Consider the following 23,663-nt stretch of genomic DNA (forward strand, 5'->3'; position numbering starts at 1 on the left):
AGATACATGTGTATAAATATATGTATATTTGGGCCCACTTTTGGACTTTGTTATTTTTTACATTGTTTTGTTTATTCCTGTGTCAGTAATACACTATTGTAATTCTGTTAGCTTTCTAAAACCCTTTAAAATGACCAAGTCTATTCTCATTATGTTTTTAAATTAATTTTTATGTCTGTTCTAGGATGTTTATTCTCTCTCACCAGAGCTTTGGAATCCTTTGATGAAGTCTTCACAGCTTCAATCACTCTTTTTGGGGGATTGAGTCTTTGGAGAATTCATATCCCCCTCATCCTCTTTCTATTCTCTCAGACTGTTAGTAGCTGGGAACGAAGCATCCTAGGCTTGTTCAAAACCCACCACTGGTTTTCCTCTCCTTCCCACCCTGCTCCATCCTTCTGTTCACAGAATGCCTTTGCCTGGCCTGAAGTTGTCATCTGACCTTTTGGCCCTTACGCCTGAATTGAAGTATTCAGGGAGTTGATAAATGTGCAGAAAAGCTGGCAGTGATGTCATGGTGCTGTTTCTTCAGATCAGAGAGCCTGGAAACATCTTGAAATCACCTTCTTCAGAACTATAAATAGACTTACAAGTAGGAATGAAGGATTTTATTCACTCAACTCTTCCACTTATTTGCTTTGTTCATTCCTTCTCCTTACTAAGTAAATATGAAAAGTACCATTTTGCTCAGGCAGGGCCCCCTTGAGTCCCTCTGTGGCTCCAGGTTGTTTCAGCCAGGCAGTCTGAGAGACTGCTCTGCTTAACTGAATGGAGATCAAATATGTGAATATTCAGAATGTATCCAGTAAGGATGGGCTACAGAGGATGTAGTAACAACTCTAAAAGCACGCTCAAAATCCAAGTAGATCTAGGTGTTCTCCAAAGGGCATTTGTTTTCCATGCATTTGCTCAGGTGTCCAGAATCCTGGGTTGTCCAACCTTATAATCAGCAACATTTCTGTGCTCACTGGGGCAGCAGAAAATTGGGCATTTCAGCAATGTTCACTGGCCTTCATCTTCTTCTATCCAGGAGGAACATATGTCACAGGGCAATGCCTGCCTCCATAAGGCCTCTCTTATTGAAACATTAGTGAAAAACAGTAAAATCTATCAAAAGATACCAGTCATTAGTTATACAGAGGCCTAATAGTCCCAGGCAATTCAACTGAACAATAATGAGTATCTAGGTCTCTGAATATGGTTTTTCCAGTGGTCACGTATGGATGTGAGAGCTGGACTGTGAAGAAAGCTGAGCGCTGAAAAATTGATGCTTTTGAACTGTGGTGTTGGAGAAGACTCTTGAGAGTCCCTTGGACTGCAAGGAGATCCAACCAGTCCATCCTGAAGGAGATCAGTCCTGGGTGTTCATTGGAAGGACTGATGCTGAAGCTGAAACTCCAATACTTTGGCCACCTCATGCGAAGAGTTGACTCGTTGGAAAAGACCCTGATGCTGGAAGGGGTTGGGGGCAGGAGGAGAAGGGGACAATAGAGGATGAGATGGCTGGATGGCATCACCGACTTGATGGGCATGAGTTTGAGTAAATTCCGGGAGTTTGTGATGGACAGGGAAGGCTGGCATGCTGCGAATCACGGGGTTGCTAAGAGTCAGACACGGCTGAGCGACTGAACTGAGCTGAACTGAGGTCTCTGAATATATTGGTGCCTCCACAGGAAGAAGGCTCTCCTCTATTCTCCTGGTGAAAACACTTTACAGTCCATCCACTCGTTTCCAGTTTACACTCTGAGCACCTCCAACACCCATTGCTGAAACACAATTTTACATCTGATCTCTAATGTTAAGGAAGTTCTGGGCTTTAGTATATGTGAAGGCATGACATGCCTGAATAAATGTTTGGCATATCAATTAATATTTTATTTTTTCTGATAGGTACCTGGTTTCTTTGCTCTACTATATAAAACACAGGTAACCTGAAATGGTCCAGCACACCATTAAGCTTGAATTAAGGACATCTAAAAGGTAAGAGTGATCAAGAATGTTCTGAATGTAAACAACTCAAATGCCAGTGTTGTATATCAGCGAAATTCAGAACAAAGCTAGAATCCTAGAAAAGTAAACATCAGAGGGGTTCCTATAGGGTGTTCAGTATAGGGTGTGGGCTGGACTGGTGACAGGATCGTTGAGAACCAAGAGGCAAATATAGAATATACTTGAGAACATATTATAAAACAGGGGCTTCCCTATGTGGTTGTCTCCCCTCCAGACATGGAAGGATCCCAGCTTGCTCCCATGATGTCAGCTGGCCTTGTGCGTGTCTTAACATCTCTTGACAATAAGAGGCCCACAGCTCTGGCTTCATTTGGCACCTAGGCTACTAAACTTTGGGTCATGGCTACTGTGGCTGGGGTGGGGCTGATATGATTGGAGATCCATGTTTACATTTGCTCATGACTGATGGTGTAAGAGGGAGAGACCTCTGTGTTCAAGAATGGTTAAAAACCTGCATTTTCTGAAATACTTGCCTCTTTCCTCTGCTTTAGTTGAACTGTGTCTGCAGACCCAAATGACTCTCCTTACTTATTCTCTGTGCTGGAGAGATGCGAACCAGACTCCCAAGGCCCATGGTGCAGGTTGATCTGCAGCTTCTTTCTCAGCATTTGTCAACTTCAGCAACACAGATTTTTTTCTTCCTGTGGCATCACACAGTTTCCTCTTGTCAAGAAATAAATATGGCTTACATATTGGGATGAGTAGTGATCACCCACAGAGCATCTGCCCAGACCACCAAGACCTCCCATGTATCCCAGTGGCCATGTTGAATTACGAGGTTCCAGAGTGGGTTGATTGGCTCAGAGATGGGCATCTGAGACAGGCAGATGCATTTTCACATAGTTTTGAATTGATGTCAGGCAAGAGAGCAAGAGTTTCTGATCTCTGTGACACACAAGAGACCTGGATGCAGAGGATTTGATATGTAAAGAAGGGAAAGAGGTGAGGATGGGCAGAGAGAGGCAGAAGCTAGGGAGGTGGCACAAGGTTGCTTGCCACCCGCCGCCCCCCACCCCTCCACCCAGTCCTTCTAAAGTCATTTCAGAATTCTGTGTTCTCAGGGAAAAAAAATCACTTCCCTTTGGCTTAAGTAGATCCAGTTGTTTTTCTTATTTGCAATAAAAACAGGCTGCTCTAAGCTCCAGGCCTTTGTGCTGGAGAGCTGTTTGCTCATTATTGTGTAAATGTTTATATTTCAGAAACTGCCAGGAATTGGGGAGATTTTCAGTAACAGGAGAAAGATCTTATCAGGAGCCTGAGCTGCATGCTGTTGAGAGGTGTGGCTTTGTTTTCAGATATGCTGTTCTATTTATGCAGTGTAGCTGCAAGCATGTTGGGAAGAGGGGTGGGGCTTGGGGGTCTATTCAGAAAGGGCCAGAGAGGGCAGCTCTCCTGGTCTCTGGGAACAGAGGAAAGAGTGGCTGGTTTCCTGTCTGGGGGAGGATATGCATCACCCCCTCCCATGAGCGTGTGGTTCATTCAGGCCTCATTATAATTTCTTAACCACAGATGTCATTTAAATCTTTCTTCACAGCACTGTGTCAATAAAATCAACTAAATATAAAAGTTTAAGCTAAACTAAATATAAAAATTTTTGATCTAAAAATTTACAGGCTGAAAGTATAAACTCTGGAGTCACATGGCCTTTTTCAAGAGTGAGCAGTAGCACCAATGCTACCTGTATAAGTTCCCTTCCTCTCTGTGTCTTGGCTTCCTTGTCTGTAAAATGAGAAGGGTTTGACTAGGTTATCTCTGAGGCAGAGTGGAGATTAACATCCCCAGAACTGCCAGGCAGGAAGAGCTTTGGGGATGAAACTGAATATGGTTCTACACCCTCTTTACTTGAGATTTCAAAAGGGATTAGGATTGTGCAGATGGTATATTCTCCCATGAGCCAATAGCAGTCACATTGTCAAGGGTAGAGAGAGATCCTGGGTGTTCAAGGGTAAGGGTCCTCCTGGGTGTAAGGCCACTCAATCTGGCCAGAGAAGCTGGTACCTTCCTGCCAGGTCATCCCTCTATACCTGTGCAGCTTCCTAGGCTCAGGGCTTGAAGCAAGAGGCAGCCACTGAGAGACCTCCTGTTAGGGGAAGCACACTGATTGAAACCCTCCACCCTGGCCAGGCACCATAGTAACTATTTGCATGAGCTGTTTTACACCAGGAGGTCCTGGTAAGCAACACGGAACTAATAAGCCTCCATCAACCAAAACAATTCGGGAAAGGCCAAAATGAGACACCACATGTCCGACCACCTCCCAGAATCCTTCTCTCTGTCTTTCATCTTGGCTGAACAAGGTGTGCACCACCAGGAAGGACTCTTGAGTCAGAATGATTGGCTAAAGACAACCCAGAAACTAATCCCATCACAATAAAACCCTAAACTGCAAGCCATGTGACAGAGCAGTTCTCCTGGGTTCCCCTACCCTACTGCTCTCCACCCGGGTGCCCTTTCCCAATAAAATCTCTTGCTTTGTCAGCACATGTGTCTCCTCAGACAATTCATTTCTGAGTGTTAGACAAGAGCCCAGTTTCGGGCCCTGGAAGGGGTCCTCCTTCCTGCAACACACCCAGACCCAGGGCTACAGCATGCATTGGCTAGAGAAGTCCAGGGTTTGGGGAGAGGTCTTGAACAGAACACTACCTGAGGGAGGCATCAATAGAAGGAATTTAAGCTATGGGAGAGAATGAGCCCAAGCCCGGAGTGAGTGTGAGGAGAAAAGGGAGCCAGAACTGAGGCTCCCAACTTCCCCTGTGGACTGGTCCAGGAGGAGGAGAGACAGAGGAGGAGAAAGAAGGGAAAGAGAGTGATGCTGAACAGCCAGGAAGATAAGAAAACCACAGGCAGGAGAGGAAAAGGGAAGGAGGAGGAGATAGTGATCAGTGGGGTCAAATGCAACCGATGGTTGGTAGAGATGGAGGGATGAGGCAGAGACACTGGGTTTTGCAAGAGGGGAGAGTTGGAGACCTTTCTTTAGCCCTTGCTCCTGGGAAGGGAGGCTGCTCCTCTTTTTCTCTGACCAATCTTTCTTGTGTGAAACCAGTTTCGAACTTTATTCTGAGGGATGTATTCCATAAGAGCCCTGCCTCTGGCCTTATCCTGTGGCTCTGTGGAGAAGCCCTGGCCAGCAGAGGGTCACCATTTTATTGAAACACTGGAAAAATGCAGCTCTGGGCACTGCCCCCTGCCCCAACACACACACTGTGTGCGTGCGTGGGAGGAGCTCAGAACTCGCAGATCACGAGGCGCTGCTCTCCACAGAGCTTGTCATTCCACTTGCCATTGGGGAAGATCTCCACACAGTTCTCTGAGCCGCCATCATTGTTGGGCTCCTGGGGGGCCCAGTTGGAATAGACCAGGGCCTCCCCCGTGGGGTAGATGAAAGTACCCTCCTTCCTGATGTCAGTCATGCTTAGGAAAGCAGACTTGTTCTGGGCTGTGGCCAGCTGAGTCAGGGCCTCATTCTCAGCTGCAGAACGTGGAGAGGGCAACTGTCCTCCAGCCTGTGTGCAGATCTGCTGGGCATCCTGAAATGTTTTCTTAGAGCCTGCTGTCTTAAAGATCTTCTCCCCGACACTCCGGCCATCAGGGAAGAGCACCGCTAGGGGAAGAGGAGAGTCAGGTTGGGGATGCGGCAGCATCTAGACCTTGTGCTTCAACTGGAGTCCCCAGTCTCCTATCCAGGTACCAGGGCACCAATAGGAAGAAAGTGAGGCACTTGGTTCTGAGCAGTCTTGGCTGCATGATGTGCCCTGTGAGTGGTGCCATTGTCTCCAGGTACAGGTGAGGACCCCGGAACTCAGGTGCTTACGTTAGAGGCCCAAAGTCGCCCAACTGTTAGATGTAGACAAGGATCAGACCTTGCTGGAGGTAACACTAAAGCTTGCACTTTCTGTTCCTCCCTGTGTTGCATGCCAGAATCAAGTTTTCAGTTACTCTGTAGGTTGGAATGACTTTGGGAGGGAAATGACACCATGCAGCCCAGGGCGGTTCCTGAAAGTGGGGGAAATACCATGGAGGGGGCTTACTCCAACCCCTCCATAATGATTGGGCACATGGGGTTGTCACAGGGAGTTCTGTGCTATCTGAAGGGGTGAGGGGAAGGAGAGGATGGGGGTGCATCTGAGAACAGCCTGACATTGGCCTTGACATGCTTGTGGCTGATGCAAGTCACTCAGCCTCCCTGGACCACTGGGCAGTGTGTGTAGGAATAGCGGGCAGGATGGGATCAGCACTAAAGACAGCCCTGTTTTGGATCCAGAAGACCATGTGTTCATCCTCACCTTGGCAATGATGGTCCAGGTGGACACAAGAAAGTCACTTCCCTTTTCAGGGTCTCATTCGTTATTTCTAAAGCAGGGGTATACTGTATAACAGTATCCTCTGTGTGACGTAAGTATCTCTTCTTATTGTAACCCGTCCCCATCACTCTGACTTCTAGGGTCATACATGGAAATTTTTAGGGCTCCTTGGACTGTTTAGGAACCCAGGCTGCACCCTGACCATCTGCCTTTCTCTGAGTAGCTTCAACAGGGACTCAGGGAACAGATTCTCTAGGGGGTCAGGATGGCACCCAGATCAGCCCTGAACAAGGTCAGTGTAAGTCCATGTGACTCTACTGGGTTTACATCACATGCAACTGGGTGGATGTGTATTTGTATGAGTGAATGTGCCTATGTGTCTATCTGAAGATACATGGGCAGACTTAAGGTCCATCTGGATAGGAAAGCCTATGTGTACACGATGCTCATGTATGTAGATGGTGTCACATAGGTGATGGTGTTTAAGTACACACGAGTGTAGCCAGTGCATATGCCCACGTTCTCTGTTTGCATCAGTGTGCATATGCAGGAGTAAATACGTATGCAGATACGCTTGTGGAAGGAGGAAGACATACCAAAGGCAACTCTCATCCTTAACTACTTTGGTACTTAGTTGGCTTGAGTCCTTAGAAGCCAACAATATGTCTCACCTGATCAGGCCCCTTTATGCTCTGCTCCTTCAGAAAATTTTTTATCAATCACTGAGTTTGGATGAATGATGTAAATGCAAAGCTGTCATCAGGCAGAGCAGAGAAGGAGGAGGGACAGTTGGTGGAGAGTCCCAGGGCACAGGGCACTCAGGTGTGTGCTCCAGGAGGCCTCTGCCTGCTTAGGATCCAGGCTTAGGGAAGAATCTCTGCTTTGAACACCACAAGAGGTGCAGAGGGAGTCCAGCACTGACCAGAGACTGGAGTCAGCCTGCTCCTGCCAGACCTACAGGCATGTTTAGGGAGAGATACTTGGTGACCACATACTAAGGACATGTCCCCAGCAGCCTTGAACCCCACATGAAGCATGCCACCCCCACTCCCATGACCAGTCCTGGATTCTCTGCTGCCCTGGGCTGTGTGGCTGCTTCTCTGTGCACTTGCATACCTGGACCCACAGAGGAAAGACAAGGGTTGGGTGTCCCCTTGTCTGTCGTAGGGACCTGCCCAGGGTATGCCGGGATAAGGTCTGCTGAGCTCTTGACACTGACCACTTCTCCTTGTTCCGTGTGTCTACTTGCAGATCCTGGAGCACGGCCCTGTCCCAGCCCTGTCCTTAGCCCCACTCCTGCCCCAGGTCTAGGTCAGTCCCAATCATGGTCCCAGCAAGTCCAATTTAGACCCAAGCCCAGCGAACTGCAAGCCAAGCCCAGACTAAGTCTGAGGCCCATGGTCAGGGCCTGGCTCAGGGTCAGGTCCAGGAACTCACCTCTCTTATACTGAGAGAAGGCATTCTGGAGGCGTTGTAGCTGTCCCTCTAAGATTCCTACCCGCTGCCTGAGAACATTGACCTCTGCAGGAGAGAGAGGCCAAGTGAAGACAGATCCAGAACAGTCTGGGGTCACTCAGAACCCAGGCCTCAAGGGAAGAGTGTCCAGGTGGAGACACAAGTTGGGGGTGAGATGGAACAGGTGGAGGTGGAACAGACCCCTGGGAAGCCCACCTCTGTTGACCTAGCTGGCCTCTGCTTCCACAGGATTTCCTGTGTTTCTCTTGTGAACAGTATCCCCTGAACAGGTCCCTGCACCTCACTGACAGTGAACCAGATGTCATTTTAATTCCAAATTCTAGGAATCTGATAGCACTTCCTTTTGTGGTGCAGGGGGTGGTATGGTTGTAGGAGAGGAATACACACAGCTTGAATATTTTCATCCATTGAGTTATTTGCTGTTCAGGGTTAGCTGATGAACTGGAGAGAGAGGTTTGCTTGTCATACAGATCAGATAGAAAATCTGCTCAGGTTGACCTGCAGAGAGTCATAGAGGCTAAGACCAGAGTCCACCTTGCCATCTACCCTGTCAACTTTTCCTGCTTCTACCTCCATCTGTAACTAAACGGGTTGCCTGAGAGGAGAGCTGAGCTGAATAAGGTCACTTCCCTGCCCCACACCCTAATGGGGCCCCCAGGTCTTCCTTACCTGCAAGCCCACTCTCACCCTTTGCTCCTCGTTCTCCAGGAGTACCTCTGTCTCCCTTCAGTCCTGGGGGGCCCCTGGCACCTGAATGTCCCTGTGGACCTATGGCTCCAGCAGGCCCTGGGATAAGAGAAGTAGAAATGGGTGCGTGCTGAACATGTATTTCAGCATTTTTGCGCCCACTCCCCACCCCCAAACATGGAATTCATATCCCCCAGCAGTACACCGTCCACCTGTACAAATGTCCCTCTGTGCCTGGAACCTCTTCTTGCATCCCCTCTGTACACTGACTGTCCCATAACCCGACAACCAGCCTTCCCTGGATACAGACAGTCCCTGCTAATCACCACCCTCTCCCTGGAGACAGACAGTTCCCAGAGCCCAACACTGGCTCTCGTCCTGGAATGCCAGCTCTGACCTGGTGGCTGGTGGGGGTGGGCACAGGGGAACATGAGCCCAGCCCCACGTCCATTGCTCACCTGCTGCCCCAGCACGTCCAGGGGCTCCAGTCTCCCCGGGGGCACCTCTCTCTCCTTTGAGACCTGCGGGGCCTGGGGAGCCCTGCATGCCTGGGGCACCCACTGCTCCTGCAGAAGGAACACATTGGAGAAGCACGGCTGAGAGTGTGCTCACAGGTACCATTTCCTCAGCAGTGCAGCTTGTCACCTAAGCTCCAGGTGAGAGAGCGACCTGGGAGACTGCTCCTGACCGCTTGGTCTCTTCCAGGAACCGTATCGGGAAATTCAGCCAGTGTGGGAAAGTTGAGGGTGAGGCTCAGGCCAGGGCTACCAGGCACGGAGGATCCAGGCTTTTCCAGGCACTGTACACGTACCTTGGTCCCCACCAGGGCTGCCCATGTCACCCCTCCCATCTCCCTCCCTCACCCACCACATACCACCCTCCTACCTTTGGGCCCAGTCTCTCCTTTGGGGCCTGGTGTGCCTGGAGGTCCCATGCTCCCCTGCCTCCCTGAGGGACCCTCTCTCCCAGCTGGACCAGGCTTGCCTGGAGGCCCTGGGGAAAAGGACCAGCCCGGTTAGTGACACTGAATCTCCTTGGAGGTGGAAGTGTTTAAAAGATGGGGCTGTAATAGAACTCAGACAGGCAGCCTCCTCCTAAAGATGTTGCCCCTACTCCACCCTCCCCAGGAGCTCCAGTCTTCCCTGAAATAACCCCGTGCCACCTTGAGAATGACCTTCTTCCTCTTCCTGGGGTGGAATCTGTGCATGCCTACTGCCGTGTCCTAGCAGCAGCACGGCACCTGTAGACACCTGCATTCCACGCCCAGCTGCTCACCATGTGGTCCAGGGTCTCCCTTTGGTCCGGGTTCTCCAGCAGAGCCATTGTCCCCTTTCGGCCCAATGGGGCCAGCTGGTCCAGGCATTCCTGCTCGTCCTGCAGGTCCTGGTGAACCTGTGGCAGAAGAGATGGACATAAAGCTGATCCCAGCCCAGGAGGAGCCAGCTGCCTCCAGAGTCAGGGCCCTGGCATTCTTTCAGGGTTCTGTAGGGTGTAGACACTCCCCCTCCAGCTGACTGGTCCAGTGGTGATCTAGGAAACCGCATCCACATCTCCATTTTACAGGTGAAGGAACAGGCTTGCAGAATTAGAAGCAGATCCAAACCAAGAGTCACCTGACTTTGCATACAATACACCTGCCCCTTCCCCAAGGCCTCGATATTTATGGCAGTTAAGTCTGTCAGCTTTTACCCGGACTGTGGACTCCCTGCCCTTCCACTCCCCATTTCTGTCAGAAATGACACCTGACACTAATCACCAGAGTAATAGAAATCAAAAGCACAATGAGCTGTCACCTCACACCTGTCAGAATGGCTATTATCAGACAGCAAATAAGAAGTGTTGGGGAATGTGGAGAAAAGGGAAACTGTGCAGTAGGGATGTAAATCGGTACAGCCACTATGGAGAACAGTATGGAGGTTTCTCAGAAAGTTAAAACTAGAGCTACTATATAATCCATCAATTCCACTTCTGAGTATTTAACTAAAGAAAATGAAAATACTAACCTGAAAAGATATATGTACCCCCAGGTTAATTGCAGCATCATTTATGGTAGCCCAGATATGGATGCAGCCTAGAGCCCAAGTATCTGTGGATGGAAGAATGGATGTAGAAAATGCAGGGTGCATATACAATGGAACATTATTCAGCCATAAAAGGCAATGAAATCTTGCTATTTGCAGCAATACTGGTGAACTTTGAAGGCACTATGCTTAGTGGAATAAGTCACAGAGAAGGGTGGTACTATACGATTTCATTTACATGTGAAATCTAAACGAAAACAAACAGAAACAATATATTCACAGATACAGAGAACAGATTTGTGATTGCTAGAGGTGGGGTTGGAAAGTGAGCAGAATGGACAGAAATCTTCAAAAGGTACAAATGTCCAGTTAAGAAAAAAATTGAGTCCTAGGAAAAAAATGTACAGCAAAGTTACTATAGTTAGTAATCCTGGGTTGCATGCTTGAACATTGCTGAGCAAGAAGATCTTAAAAGTTATCATCACACACAAACTGTAACTATGTGTGTTGATGACATTGACATGACTTATTGTGACAATCATTTCACAATATATGCAAATATGAAATCATTTCATATATCTGAATCTAATATATTATAGATCAATTCTATTTTAATATAAAGAAGAGAAAAAACTATGTAACATGTTTTTAAAATTAAAGAAGATAGTCAAAATTACTATGCATCATTAAGTGATAAATGTAGGTTATAAATACTCTATTTAATATGGTTCGGTTTCTTCAACATGTCCATGCATGTGTCAGGCATGTGCACATGTAACACACATTGAAAAAACCACAAGAAGAGCATATACAAGTATTAACAGTTGTTTTTTCTAAGGGGCACAATTCAGGTAATTTTAATTTTCTTCTTTTTGTGATTAGTGACCACATGTTAATTGTCCTGTAAAAATGATCAAACATTTTAAAAAATCACATTACCTTAAGAAGGCTGCCTAAGTTGAACTTATGAGAGATTTACCTTCAAAGACTAAAGGGAGAAATGACTATTGATTCACAAATTATACACTCAATTCTGTTAGTTTGATTATTCTTTTTTCATTGAGATTAAATTCACATAATATAAAAATAATCTTTCTTTTTTACTGTGATGTGTAGCTTTCAGGATCTCAGGTCCCCAACCAGGGATTGAACCTGAGGCCTGGCAGTGAAAACACCAAGTCCTAACCACTGGACCTCCAGGAATTCCCTATAATTAGTCACTTAAAGTATGCAATTCAGCGGCATTTAGAACTTTGACATAATTGTAAAACTTCTCTTTATTTTAAAACTATTTCATTAATCCCAAAGAAAGCCTCATACCCATTTATCACTCCAGCCCTGCCTCCTCCAAGGCCCTGGCTACCACTATGCAGATAACACTGTCTGTGTTATTTATTCTGGATATTTTATATAAATACATACAATATATGACCCTTTGTGTCTGCCTTTTTAAACTAGCAGTGACATTCTTGAGGATCATCCAATTTGTAGCACATCTCAGTACTTCATTCCTTTCTATGGCTGAGAAATGTTCTATAGTATGAATACAATACATTTTCTTTATTCGTTCACTGTGGATAAATGTTGATAGACACTTGTGTTGTTTCCATCTTCTGACTGTTGTGAATAAAGCATTCATGTACAAAAAGAACAAAAGGAATCTGTCAGTTACTACTAACTTATTCATTCACTTATTTGTTCATTTCCTCATTATTTCATTTCTCTGTTCACTGAGAAACTATCTGTGGAACATAGTTTTCTGCCTAGCACTGAGCAGGATGTAAATGTTAGCACCAGGTCCTGGTCTGCAAGGAATTTGTCATCAAGTTTTAAACTGTGAGGCACAGGTAACAAGTGAAGAAAACAGCTTATGAGATGTCCCTCATCCTATCCCAGTACCCCCAACCCATGCATATACTCAGAGGAAACAGGACTTCAAGGTTGAAGAGGTTTCAGAGACCTGGAGAGGAGAGATGACATTTCAGATCTGGAAACCATTCCCCCAGGGTAAGAAGGGCCAAGCTTGCCTGGGCCAAGAATATGGTGGAAGACTTGTGTATTTGATGGGTGATGAGAGCCTCTGTGTCCTTCTCTTAGTTCTAATTCTCACTAGGCAAGCAATGGGAGCCTGGAGGATGAGCCCCGCATCCCAGACCCCCTGGTGCACTGTGCTCAGGCAGAGACACTTGGGCCCTGGCTGAGCCTCTGCTGGGCTCTCCCCTTGGCTGGGGAGGGCAGCAGGTACCTTGGAAGCAAGTCACTCCTTAGAAGGGAGCATTAGAGGTTGCCCATCCTTGTGCACAAACCATGGCGGCCATGAGAGCAGGGAGGTAGATGAAGGGATACTTTTCAATTCAGGGCCCCCCGGGAGCTAGAGAGAGCTGACACCTTAAACACCACCCCTCTACTGAGATCACTTCTAGGTGGCCTTCTCTAGCCCCAGCCCATTCATGTTGGGAACTACTTTCTCTCTAAAAGACAGACTTGACTCTTACCCTAAAAATCTTGGGGATGCTATGTATTCTTTTCAACTTTAATGTTGTTCATTTCTTTCCTTTCCAATCAAAGCACAAACTCCAGAAAGATAAAAGACCTCAGTTGATCCCCCCATAGCCCTGGCCCAGGGCCATGGTGGTCCCTTCGTCCTTGTCGCTGGTTCATCAAATTCTCACTTCTTGCCAGTAAAAACCAGATCTTCTCCTGTGGGGCAGTGTTTCCAGAAAATTCCCTTAATAATCAGTAAATTTGGAAACTGCAGGAGAATTAAGCTGGTTGGTACAGCAGAAGGATAAAACTTGATCTTGAAGACCCAACAAAGAAATGAAGCCTTGGCTCAATTCTTTGTCACTGTGTGGTCGATATTATTTTCATCTACAGATGATTAAACTGAAACTTACAACACTGTCATCAATTCAAAAGTATTTAACATTCTGCAGCGGCAACATTTAATAAGATTGAAAAACAGTTAAGTTTTGGAGTGTGTGTACTCAGTTGCATCTGACTCTTTGTGACTCTGTGGATTGTAGCCCAACAGATTTCTCTGTCCATGAGATTTTCCAGGCAAGAATAATGGAGTGGGTTGCCATTTTCTATCCAGGGGATCATCCCAACCCTGGGTTCAAACCTACGTCTCCTATGTCTCCTGCATGTGTGTACTAAGTCGCTTCAGTCATGTGTAAACCAACGAACCACAGCCTGCCAGGCTCCTCTGTCTGTGGGATTCTCCAAGTGAGAATACAAGAGTGGGTTGCTATGCCCTCCTCCAGGGGATATTCCTGACCCAGGGATCGAACCTGCATCTCTTACATCTCTTGAACTGGCAGGCAGGTTCTTTACCACTAGCGTCACCTGGGAAACCCAAGAGTTCTGGAGTAGGGGCCTCTGAATATCAGTCTCATTGTACATTCTTGGGGGTGGTTAGAGTCAGAAGATCCTAGGGGAGGAATCAGGACAGCTGGTTATGGAGCTAGGGGCTTGGGCAAGCCAGTCTTTGCCAATCAGTAAAGGCATGTCTCAGGTGGACTGAAGATCTTGGGGAAACCCACCCACTTGGGAAGCCCATCTTCAAGGTTTCCACAGCACAAGATCCAGAGTTTCTGGATTAGTTACAATTCCAGTGCCCACCACTTCCCACCAGAACAAGCCCATGGACACAGTTCTACCTGGATCTCCCTTCTCCCCCCGGGGGCCTTCTCTTCCATCTCGTCCATCACGACCAGGCAAGCCACCCTCCAGGGGGCTACACATAACCAGGGTACAGGCGTTGGCCATTGTTTTCTGAGAATAGATCTTCATTTCTGCTCCCAGGGATCTCCAGGACTGTGTGAGCAGGAGCAGCACGGAGAGCGGGAGGAGAAGCATGTCCTAGGCAGAGGAACAGAAAGAGGGGGTGCTCTTGGTCCAAGGACAAGGATTAGGGTTGGCCCAGCTCCTGGAGGTCAGGAGAAGCGGTTCCATCATCTCCTCCCCCATCCTCTGGGGCCAAGAGTAGCAGGGCTCCAAAAACAGTTTAGGGAAATTTAGGATAAGGTCTGGCTAGGGAGGACATGAGTGAACCAGCTGGACCTCTGAGCTGGTCTGCCAGCAGCATGAATCTACTCTCAGATGTTCTGTGTCATCCCTTTTTGGGCTTGTCATCCTTGCCAGGGGCACTGTGGTCAGGAGGTAGAATTCCTCACTGAGGTCATTGTCACACCAGGAGGGACTCACTGAGGGCCCTCAGGTGGGACCCTTCCCTCTCTGGGCCTCTTTATCCCTTTTTATACCAGGAAGTTGGTAGCTTTACCTCTTACAAAGCTGGCTTGTTTCCTCTCACTTGCTGCTCTGCACAGAATAGTGCTGGAGTCTGCAGTGCTATCTGAAAAAAAAGCCAGAGTGCTAATGCTTGGCGAGGTCTGTCCTGAGCACAGAATGGCGCATGACTGCTTATTTGCCAGGATTGGTCATTCCTGGGCTCCACCAGGAAAGTTCCTGGCACACCTAGAGTCCTGCCCAGACCTCCTGAGAGGACTTGGGACAGGGGCCTCATGGAAGAGGGGACGTTAGAGACGGGTGCCATCAGGGGGAGGCTGGCTTCAGAGGAGGAAAGCCGATGTCCAACAGAGCTTCCAGTCACCATCGGAAAGGGACTCAGGAGCTAAGTGAGATCAGGGTGGGTACAGGACATGGTCACTCCCAGTGTTGGGCATTTTTCTTCTCTCAGAGAGAAACTGTAAAGTTTTTAGCATGGAAAAGAATCATGGGGGTTGCAGAGACCTGGAAGAAATCCTGAGGGACCTGTGCAAAGGACCAAGGGTTGCCAAGCAGGCTGATGTAGTGGGAGGGAAGGGGTTTCCTGGCCAGAGAAGTGCTTCCTTCCAAGAGGAAGATGACATGCACTTTCCAAAGGGACTTCCACACAATGGCATCAGAGATCTGGTTGGATGTCACATCCAACTCTCCCCCTCTCCCTGTCCTGGAAACACATCTCCCACCAAACCAAGGGAGCAGAATGAAGTGCACCCCTTATTACCCCATTTTCTCCCATCTCCAACACTGACCCTCCTAGAGTGGAAGATCTAGACACACCCTGCCTTCTTCAACCACCCACATAGGCAGGGAGATATTCACCAAAAATTGGAAAACAAATTAAGAGGCAAGAACAGAGACACTCACAGTTGCTTCCTTTAGGGCTCCAGCACATCCAGGCAAATTAGAGTTCCTGGGCGAGAACTGGCTCCTTATACCTGTCCTGTAACCTGACTCTCAGCCCCAGGTTCCTGAAAACTCTCTTCAAGAAGTAGCGTAATTTCCTTCCTTATTGACTCACTCAATTGCACCCTCACCTGGGTTCTGGACTCTTGCCACTGAATTTCATAGGACTATACACACCTTAGAGTTCAAAGAGCACCCTCAGCCCAGGATCTCATGGGTACCCCGCTTCAACCTTGTAAGTAAAATGGCAGCATCAGGGTCTGTATTTCATGACGTCCAGGAATCCAAGGTCCACAGAAGACCAGCAAGTTGCACAATGACCTAGAGTTCTTGTAAAAGCAGCCTGGTTCTGCAGTGTCCAAGAAACAGCATCTGCTGTGCCCACTTCTCTTCCACCTTCATCTCAACATTACTGCTCAGACACCAGGAAAGAGCTGGGAGCAGCTTGGCCAATCTGAGCAGAAGTGGGGCAGGTGAAGGGCTGCTGAGGCAACAGCCTGTGGGAGACCGTGTCTGGGGGAGCTGTCATCTGGTAGGGGTCACTCTTGCTTTCTGTTGTAGCTCTAGGACAACTCTCCACTTGCCTGAAGATGGCTTTCTATGCTCTCTGTTCATCCCCTGCCCAACCCTCCTTCACTCACATGACTATCCAATTCTCTTCATTACAGGGCTTACTGGTAACTGCCTACATACTTGCTGCCCCAGACACTGGTTTCCCTGGTAACTGATGAGCAAAGTGACATCACCTTCCTGTTAGACTGGTGAGTTCCTCCCTCAAGCGGTGAAGATTGCCTCCATGTCCTTCCTGCTCTCTGCTGAACATGGTATGCTGTTGTGCTAGGACCCTTCTTTTCTGGACACGTAGATTCCTTATCTAATAAGCCATGGACATCTTTGTCCCTGTCTTCTAGCTCTTGCTTTGGTCTCAAGGCTGGACATCAACACGCCTGCACACCTGCAGGGTGAAGCCCAACAACTGGTGAGTCAGCCAGAAGGCTGCAGGTGATCTCTGAGTGCCAAGATGTTGGAGAATGAGGACAGGGAAGGGAGAGTTGTGGGGATAATTGCAGGATGGCCATCCCCTAGCATGTGGGTTCCTGTGAGAGAGATCTTTCTCGTCCATTAAGCTGATGACATCCTGCTAACCTCAGAGGCTCTTCCCAGTTTAAAAGTAGCAGCCTGGGCTTGTGCTTCACCTGACTGCCTGGGAGGTCTTGTGATACTGGCAAAACATAAGAGCCTTTCTGGTTTTATTGTTTTCTACAAAATACAAACGTACCCCTGACCCACCACCCCTAAACAATTACAGGCTTTAGGGACACTAACTGGGACAGGCTTGTGAATTGGCCATGGTCGGTTACCCTGAAGGGTTTGGTTTGGACCTGTGGCAATGGCAAAATAAAGAGAGCACCCTCTGGGCTTCTGGTCCCAGGTGTGGGAGGGGGCAGGGATATAGTGTCAAGGAACAAAGCTCAATGCAGCCTATATGCTTTACAACAGGTGGAAGCTGTTACAGTGGGCCTACTCCAGTTGCAATGCAAAAAAACACCACTTTAGTGGCCATGAAGTTCAGGAATAGGCTGATAAAAATGCCATACCCTGGCGTTTCCACCTGTCCTACAGCCCTACTGCTGCTGGGCTAATAGAGAGATGAGTGGATTAAGTAAGCAACAACTGATACAGGAAACCTACTGTCTAAACCTGTGAACCAAGAGGCTAGCTTAAGTCACAGAACTTGTCATTAATATTCTAGAAGCAGTGAGCACAGGGCGTACCTACATCGTGTTAACCCAGAGGCAAATTAGTCAACATCATCGGAGTTCAACTGTGGACCACCCAAGTATCATTGCCAGCTAAGGATCAGGAGAATAACTCACTTTTGCCCTTGCCACAGGATCTACCCCCAGGGGAGTATATTGTAAGTGGCCCTGGGACTAAAACTGGCAGGAAAGTCCCAGGTGTTTGGGGTTTGTCGCCCTGTGGGGATTAAGACTAGAAAGGAACTTACATATTTCATCTGGACCCAGCTAAGAAGACTAAGAAATTAATCAAGGTCCCCTACTAGAGAAAGGCACCATTATATTAACCTTGTGTTTTGTTACACCCCCTCCAGTGTCTGACACTGGCTGAAGAGGACAGAGGTTGGACAGCATAATGGTACTGCTGCTGCTGCTAAGTCGCTTCAGTAGTGTCTGAATCTGTGCAACCCCATAGACGGCATCCCACCAGGCTCCCCTGTCCCTGGGATTCTCCAGGCAAGAACACTGGAGTGGGTTGCCATTTCCTTCTCCAATGCATGAAAGTGAAAAGTGAAAGTGAAGATGCTCAGTCGTGTCCCACTCTTAGAGACCCCATGGACTGCAGCCCACCAGGCTCCTCTGTCCATGGGATTTCCCAGGGAAGAGTACTGGAATAGGGTGCCATTGCCTTCTCCGTAATGGTACTGCAGCCCAGGACAAAAATCGTAGTCAAGGGTGTTAATATGTCACAGTGCTGTTACTGCTCATATTTTGCTTAATGGTCATGATCTTCCCTGCATTGAGCCTGTTAGACATCTTATATTTCATGTTTCTAGTCTGAGTGGAGAGATCTGTTTGCAGAGAGAGCAACAATAATGACCTCAGTCCAAAATGAACCTGATGGCTGGGTCTAGAGCGATATGCTATTGTTGTCCTCAGGAATTCCATGAAAAATTGACCTGATAAATGCCTGTCTCCAAAGATTGCCTACCTTTTGGACTCAGTATTCACTAGCTTTGGTTGTCTGTGTTGCATTTGTGGTATCTGTTTGTGGTACATCTCTATATATCTGAGCCAGGAAAGTTGTGGAAGAGGGGTTGATCAAGAAATCAACGGGTATGCAGGTTATGTAAGGACGGAGTATATGGTCAGCCCCTTCATGATGGCTGATCTCTTGCTCTTTCTATACCTCCCTCCTCAACCAGTCCCTGCTCCACTCACAGGACTACCCAATCCTATTAATTATAGGGCTTAATTAGTAACTGCCTACATGCTGGCTGCTGCCCTAGCTGCAGGTTTCGCTGGTAACAGATAAGCCCAGCTGACATCAATTACCCCTGTAAATGATAGGGGTCACTTTGACACTTCTCCCCAGTGCCAAAAATTGCTGCCATTTCCTATCCACTATAAACGGTGGCATGTCACTCTAGGAGTTTCTGTTTCGAACATGTAAGATGCCCTGTCCAATAACCATTAATGTCTTTGTTGCTGTCTCTCCCTCTTACTTCAGTCTTAAGGCAGGGCATCTGCAAAGCACAAAGGCCTGTGAGGTCCATCCCAACAGCAGTGGTCAGGTTGCTTTCGTTTTGGTCTCTGGGAACTGTCAGGGGAAGTCTGGCATTGAGGCCTTCTGCCAGAGCATTCACAGACCCACTTCTCCTCTGTTCTGGGTGCTGAGCTCTTTGATTCTAAAACCTGTGATTCTAAAATTCATAACAAGGGCAGGAAAAAGGAGACATGGACATCAGAAGAAGCAAGATTCCGCTGTTTCCCCCGTGACCTGTCAGGCAGAGGGCAATGTCTCTGAGGCCAAATCTTGGGGGTTCGATTGATACCTTTCATCTCGTCCTTGCAAACTACGTGCAAATTCAGAGCAACTGTCCACACCAGGCTAGGAGTGGCTTCTCCATTGGTTGGCTAGAATGGAGGGCTCCTTATATAGTATTGCTTATCTTGTCCTTTCATTTCCTTAAAGCTGACATCTTAGTATTTCCCATTTTTTGATTCTTAGGGGAAATAGTGATCTGCCTTCGTTTCACTACCCAGAGTACTTAAGTCCTCAGGTATACAGGCATTCCTTAAAACCTTTCCCCTTCTGCTAAGAGCTGGGACCCAAATGAAAAATCACCTTCTCTGGCTCAGATGCCTTTCCTGGTTTAGGCATGGATTGAAAGTCATGCCTTCAGTGAATCCATGCCTTAAATGGGCACATGCCCACTTGATATGACTATAAGCTCATCTCTTAAGTACAGATGTTCAGACATAAGCAGCCATGTCCTGAAGAAAAGCACCTGAGCTAGAATCACCACTCTTTCTTCAGGCTGTATTGGGAGAGACACTTTTCTGTTGAGGCTGAATTTCCATTCCTTCCACGCAGAACAGATGAACACAGGGTCTTGCAAGCCAGTTGAAGCAGAATCATAGGTTTTTGGATACAAATGACTCTTTCAGAGACTCAGATATACCCCAACCACTATCTTCCTAGCTTTTGGAGAACAACAGTTTTCAACCAGGGATAATTGTGTCTCAACCCCAACCAAGGATGAGCCCAATGAACTGAGACGATTAGGTTATCCCAAGGGGTAGGGGAGGGGGGATTTGGGGCAGGGTTTGTATGGGCTCCTAGGGCTCTCAAACCCAAGATCCTTGTAACCAATGTACCTCTGTTTCATAATCACTTACTTCAGAACTTACCAGAGAAATGGTCTGTTCTTGTACCTTGGAGATAAGGAATAAAGGAATAAACCACATGCCCAACCAGCCTGATTCCTCATTATTTTATGCACATTCCTTCTTGACCATCCATTCAAATTGAGCCTGTACCACTCAGCCACTTAAGGCCACATGTATTCCCAAGGGATAAACATTAACTACTAGGATTTGAGTAAATGCTATTTCATACACCCCAAAGGGAAGCAAGAGAAACATGTCTTCTTGAGAGTTCAAGAAGGGGTTGGTACAAAGGTACAAAGAACCCCCAACAAGTGGTGGCCCAGTGGTTAGGATACCTGGGTTTCACCGCTGTGGCCCAAGTTCAATTCCTGGTCAGGGAAGTGAGATCCCATAAGCCACATGGTGCAGCCAAAAAAAGAAAAACAAGTCTTCTCCACAGTGTACCCTCTTTGAAGTCCCTGTAACCCATAGCTTATTGGTTTGTTTCTTAGTTTTTGGCCATGGAGCAAGGTATGGGGGATCCGAGATCCTGACCAACAATGGAACCTATATCTCCTGCATTGCAAGCAGGAAGTCTTAACTACTGTGCCACCAGGGAAGCTCCCCCATAGCTTATTGACTACTATAACATTTGTAAAAAAACCCAATCTCTAATAAACTGCTTTACTTTATTTGTTGGTAGTCTGTCTGAATATGGCTTCCTCTAGATTAACTACTTTCTTTCTAGCTGTCTCTTTGATCACTAGATACATTTTTTCCCTTTTTTATATGAACTATTCCATTCAAAATTATTCTACCAGTCCATAAGCTGTCCTGTGTCAAAGCCATCTGAAACAGTAGTGCTAAAAAGTAATCCTGGTCTGAAAATAATATGGGTATTATTTTATCCAGAGTCCACATAGTATATACTCTTCATTATTCTCTAGTGTTGACTATAGTCATCAAGGACAGCATCCCATAATCAAATGGACCCTGTTGCTTACATTCTCTGCAATGTCCTCATGTGACTTCATTTTCTACTGTGAGGTGAATATCCAGTGCAGGTCCCTTCCCCATCAGTGAATGCACCAAACCAAGTTTTCTTCCATTGGTAGAAGATATAGACAAATTTATTTTTATTTAATCCTTCACATTGTATAACATAACTTGTAAAAATTGTTTAGCAAAATACTTGATATAAAATATTGATTTAAAATTGCTAGCCCAGATCATCTCTTTACCTTGATCCTAAGAGATAATGAAAGAGAAATTCAAACATACTTGGATTCTAGATTCTGGAATGCAAAAATTTCATTTTTTTAAAAATTGAAATATATTTGACATACAGCACTGTGTATATTTCAGATGTACGGCATATTAATTTCATATATTTATATATTGTAATATGATTACCATTGTAGTGATAATAAACACCTCTATCATAAAACAGTTATAATTTCTTTTTAGTGGATGGAATATTAGGTTCTAGTCTCTTAGTTTCATTACAATAGGATATTGTCTATATTCACTAGATATTTGATCTCTAGGACATATTTACTACTTGTTGCATGTTTGTACACTAGAAAAAATATTCTAACCCTTCTCCCTGTCATCCCCTAGTAACCATTTACTCTGTTTTTTGAATTTGTTCTTTTCTAGATTCCATGTATAAGTGGTAACTTAGAGTATTTGTCTTTCTCAGTCTGACTAATTTCAGTTAGCCTAATGTCCTCAAGATCCATCCATATTACTGTAAATGGCAGGATATATTTCTTTCTCATGGCTGAATAATATTCCGTTGCACATATGTATATCAGTTTAGTTCAGTTGATCAGTCATTTCTGACTCTTTGAGACCCCATGGACTGCAGCACGCAGGGCCTCCCTGTTCATCACCGACTGCCAGAGTTTACTCAAACTCATGTCCATTGAGTCGGTGATGCCATCCAACAACCTCATCCTCTGTTGTCCCCTTCTCCTCCCGCTATCAATCTTTCCCAGCATCAGGGTCTTTTCAAATGAGTCAGCTCTTCGCATCAGGTGGCCAAAGTATTGGAGTTTCAGCTTAAACATCAGTCCTTCCAATGAACATTCAGGACTTATTTCCTTTAGGATGGACTGTTTAGATCTCCTTGCAGTTCAAGGGACTCTCAAGGGTCTTCTCCAACACCACAGTCCAAAAACATCAATACTTTGGTGCTCAGCTTTCTTTATAGCCCAACTCTCACATCCATATGTGACTACTGGTAAAACCATAGCCTTGTCTATGTTGGCAAAGTAATGTCTCTGCTTTTAAGTATGCTGTCTAGGTTATGTCATAACTTTCTTGTAAGGAGCAAGCATCTTTTAATTTCATGGCTACAGTCACCATCTGCAGTGATTTTGGAGCCCCCCAAAATAAAGTCTGCCACTGTTTCCACGGTTTCCCCATCTATTTTCCATGAAGTGATGGGACCTGATTCCATGATCTTAGTTTTCTGAATGTTGAGCTTTAAGCCAACTTTTTCACTCTCCTCTTTCCCTTTCATCAAGAGGCTCTTTAGTTCTTCTTCACTTTCTGCCATAAGGGTGGTGTCATCTGCATATCTGAGGTTATTGATATTTCTCCTGGCAATCTTGATTCCAGCTTATGCTTCTTCCAGCCCAGGGTTTCTCATGATGTACTCTGCATATGAGTTAAATAAGCAGGGTGACAATACAGTACAGCCTTGACGTACTCCTTTTCCTATTTGGAACCAGTCTGTTGTTCCATGTCCAGATCTAACTGTGGCTTCCTGACCTGCCTACAGATTTCTCAAGAGGCAGGTCAGGTGGTCTGGTATTCCCATTTCTTTCAGAATTTTCCAGTTTGTTCTGATCCATACAGTCAAAGGCTTTGGTGTAGTTAATAAAGCAGAAATAGATATTTTTCTGGAACTCTCGTGCTTTTTTGATGATCCAACAGATGTTGGCAATTTGATCTCTGGTTCCTCTGCCTTTTCTAAATCCAGCTGGAACATCTGGAAGTTCATGGTTCATGCACTGTTGAAGCTTGACTTGGAGAATTTTGAGCATTACTTTGCTAGCATGTGAGATGAGTGCAATTGTGTGGTAGTTTGAACATTCTTTGGGATTGCCTTTCTTAGGGATTGAAATGAAAACTGACCTTTTCCAGGCCTGTGGCCACTGCTTAGTTTTCCAAATTTGCTGGCATATTGAGTGCAGCACTGTCACAGCATCATCTTTTAGTATTTGAAATAGCTCAACTGGAATTCCATCACTTCCACCAGCTTTGTTCATAGTGATGCTTCATAAGGCGCACTTGACTTTGTATTTCAGGATGTCTGGCTCTAGGTGAGTGATCACACCATCGTGATTATCTGGGTCATGAAGATCTTTTTTGTACAGTTCTTCTGTGTATTCTTGCCACCTCTTCTTAATATCTTCTGCTTGTTAGGTCCATACCATTTCTGTGCTTTATTGAGCCCATCTTTGCATGAAATATTCCCTTGGTATCTCTAATTTTCTTGAAGAGGTCTCTAGTTTTCTCATTTTATTGTTTGCCTCTATTTCTTTGCATTGATCACTGAGGAAGGCTTTCTTATC

The 23,663-nt window shown here is 46.3% G+C and overlaps 1 protein-coding gene across 3 annotated transcripts in view; it reads right to left on the reverse strand.

The window, feature by feature from the left end:
• Window positions 1-5,042: 5,042 nt before the first annotated feature.
• LOC122446275 (pulmonary surfactant-associated protein D) overlaps window positions 5,043-23,663 on the reverse strand; it is a 93,937-nt gene continuing 75,316 nt past the window's right edge. The window contains exons 1-9 of one of the 3 annotated variants that reach the window (XM_043476244.1): window positions 15,650-15,733; window positions 14,781-14,852; window positions 14,158-14,359; window positions 9,750-9,866; window positions 9,360-9,467; window positions 8,933-9,040; window positions 8,457-8,573; window positions 7,749-7,832; window positions 5,043-5,611 (exon numbers count right to left, since the gene is read on the reverse strand). In XM_043476244.1, the coding sequence (XP_043332179.1) occupies window positions 5,235-5,611; window positions 7,749-7,832; window positions 8,457-8,573; window positions 8,933-9,040; window positions 9,360-9,467; window positions 9,750-9,866; window positions 14,158-14,356 (1,110 nt within the window). In that variant the 5' untranslated portion in view covers window positions 14,357-14,359; window positions 14,781-14,852; window positions 15,650-15,733 and the 3' untranslated portion in view covers window positions 5,043-5,234. Of the gene's footprint in view, window positions 5,612-7,748; window positions 7,833-8,456; window positions 8,574-8,932; window positions 9,041-9,359; window positions 9,468-9,749; window positions 9,867-14,157; window positions 14,360-14,780; window positions 14,853-15,649; window positions 15,734-23,663 lie in introns of those variants that run through there. The other 2 variants (XM_043476246.1, XM_043476245.1) reach the window with 2 other exon arrangements.

The sequence above is a fragment of the Cervus canadensis genome, chromosome 8 (genome assembly GCF_019320065.1).
Source record: "Cervus canadensis isolate Bull #8, Minnesota chromosome 8, ASM1932006v1, whole genome shotgun sequence".
NCBI classification, from domain to species: Eukaryota; Metazoa; Chordata; class Mammalia; order Artiodactyla; family Cervidae; genus Cervus; species Cervus canadensis.